Below are 2,538 nucleotides of genomic sequence, written 5' to 3' on the forward strand. Positions count from 1 at the left end.
GGCGGGGCGGGTGCGCCCCCCCAGCCTCTCTCCCCGGGACGGCGGGGAGGGTCCGCGCCCTGCACAGAGCCCGGAGCTCAGCTCCCACCGCCCCTGGGGGTCACCCCACGGGCCCTTCCCCGACGACAGCCCTCACTGGTGCACACCATGGTCACCTCCCGGTCTTGCGCCCCCTCGCCGGGCAGTGCCGGACTCTCCGATACGGAAAGACCCTCCCTCATGCCTGAGGCCGGAGCGGGACGGAAGGCAGGGAGGAAGGGAGGGAGGAAGGGAGGGAGGAAGGGAGGAAGGCAGGCAGGGAGGGAGGGAGGCAGGGAGGGAGCTGAGTCAATGCCCAGCGTTGTTGGATGTCTGTCTGTGCTCGGAACGCTGGCGTTGCCAAGGATTAGCTCAGTGCTCTGCCTTGGCAGCCGCTGCTCAGAGAGGCAGGCAGGCAGGCAGGCAGGAAGGCAGGAAGGCAGGAAGGAAGGAAGGGGACTGCAACATCTCTTGATCATCTTGCTGAATTATTGTAAGGATTTACTTCAGGGGGTGACTTTTTTACAACGTGATTTGTTAGTTCATGTTTTCGGGGAAAATACACATTCTTTTCATTTTCAAACATTTGTGTATGCGTGCCTATGTCTTAACGCTGGCTCGGGTGCTGCAGTAGTGCAATCTGCTCACCAGCACGGATCACCCACAGGTGCCTTTCTGAAAGCTGTTTGGCATTTCGGTTTAAATGCCCCATCCATCCTTCCTCTGTCACTGCTCAACTTACGACTCAGGGGGAGTCGCCTTCTCCTGTTTCTTCGGGTCCCTCCCGGATATCCCCTTTCGCAGAAGGCAGGGGGCCGGGGTTGGCCGGGGGATGCCGGACCGCGCTCCCCTGTGCCGAGCCGCAGGGCGCTGGTAGGTGCCAGCCGCGCTCATCTCCACGGAGAACAGCCCCCCGCCGGAGCAGGACTGCCTTTCCCAGCTCTGTCCATCCTACCATTTCCCTCCCGAATAAAGGACTGAAAGCTGGATCTCAAAAAAAAAAAAAAAAAGTTACTGCCCATAGACGTCCCAGCGCCCCTCCCCAGCCCCTGCCCGCGGCCCGTCCTCCCGAGCCTGGCGCTGTCTGCGGGACTGGCCATCGGCTGGTGAATTCCTGACTGCTCCCAGCCCGCTGGGAAGCTGCCGGATCCTGCCCGGCAGCTCTCACACACCGGAGGGCATCAGGTTCGTGGCTGCTTCCGAGGAGGAGCTGTGCCGGCCTCCTCCAGCTGCGCCCGGGAAGTCCTGGCGAAACCCGAAGCAATCAACACGGAGCCTTTTCTCAGCTTCCAGTCCCGGACAAAAGCGAAACAGGCAGCATGGAATTAATTTTTTACTTTATTTGGAAATCTCATCCAGAAACACTGGTCAATAATAAATATATCGATAGTTATTATCAAGAATATATAAAAAATAAAGACATGGTGGTGTCTTTGAGGCCCCAACCGAAAACAAACAAACAAACGAACGAAATGAATAATAACATCATTTCAAGCAAACTCCCAGGAAAATATATCGAAAAGGAAATAAACAGCAACAAAGCTTCCGATTTAGTTATCAAATCACGGATCTGGCAGGAGCTGACCCCGCATGCAAACCCAAACCCCAGCAAAGGGAAAAAAAATAAAATGTTAAAATTTTTTTTCAAATTAAAAAAAAAAAAAAAAAAAAAAAGCAGCGAACACGAATAAACCCAAAGCCAATAGAAATAAGTACGCCAGCCAGCTGAACCAGGACACTTCATTGAGAGCAGGAGATGGGAGATTTGACAAAACAGATCCGCAGGAGGGTTGTGCTATGTTTTGCACGATTTTCCTGTTTTTGGTTTATTTATTTTTTTCTTTTTTCTTCACAGAGTGAAGAAGAAAAACTACCGCAAACAAAACCGCATCACAACCAAATCTGTAAAAACAAAGCAAACAAACCAAAAAAACCCCACCAAACCACAAAAACCCCAAGCCATAAACCACACTCGAAAACTTTAGTGAATTCCCTCGGAAGTCCCTGTTGCCAGGGGAGCCGCCTGTGGTCGGTCCCCACGGGTGACAAGCTGGGGTGGAAAGCATGCATGCACTCTCTGGTCTACCTTGGGCTGCCGCTGCGCTGCCGCAGTCAGGTTTGGAGCGGGAAATTTCGGAGGTGTCGCCGTGCGAAGGGAAAGAAAGGAAAAGCCCAGGAAAAAAAGGGAAAAAAGCCCCAAACCGATTTCATCGTCTCTTGGTAGCTGTGAACACTACAATGACAACCATGTCTTTTTTTTTTTTTTTCCCTTTTACATACATTTTAAGGAATCATTTACACGTGATTACCATCAGCGGCATTATTATTATTATTATCATTATTATTATTATTATTATTATTATTATCATTCTGTTTACAACAGGGACTTTTTTTCCAGTTTAGTATAATAAGAAAACATCGCCCGCGGAGCCGGGTAGAACATTACCTTTGCAAGGTCCTTACTACACTAATCCCATGTTACAGGGGCTTGGCGGGCGGGGGCAGCGGGGGCAGGTCCGT

The 2,538-nt window shown here is 51.4% G+C and overlaps 2 protein-coding genes across 2 annotated transcripts in view; both read right to left on the minus strand.

The window, feature by feature from the left end:
* The window catches only part of IFNGR1 (interferon gamma receptor 1), a 132,862-nt gene extending 131,950 nt beyond the window's left edge, over positions 1 to 912 (minus strand). The window contains exon 1 of the mRNA XM_017737193.1: positions 761 to 912. Coding sequence (XP_017592682.1) covers positions 761 to 912 — 152 coding nt within the window. The remainder of the gene's footprint in view (positions 1 to 760) is intronic.
* A 117-nt stretch (positions 913 to 1,029) lies between these two features.
* The window catches only part of OLIG3 (oligodendrocyte transcription factor 3), a 2,608-nt gene continuing 1,099 nt past the window's right edge, over positions 1,030 to 2,538 (minus strand). The window contains exon 2 of the mRNA XM_008636000.2: positions 1,030 to 1,179. Within this exon, the coding sequence (XP_008634222.1) occupies positions 1,030 to 1,179 (150 nt within the window). The remainder of the gene's footprint in view (positions 1,180 to 2,538) is intronic.

The sequence above is a fragment of the Corvus brachyrhynchos genome, unplaced genomic scaffold, assembly GCF_000691975.1.
Source record: "Corvus brachyrhynchos isolate BGI_N302 unplaced genomic scaffold, ASM69197v1 scaffold6, whole genome shotgun sequence".
Lineage (NCBI taxonomy): Eukaryota > Metazoa > Chordata > Aves > Passeriformes > Corvidae > Corvus > Corvus brachyrhynchos.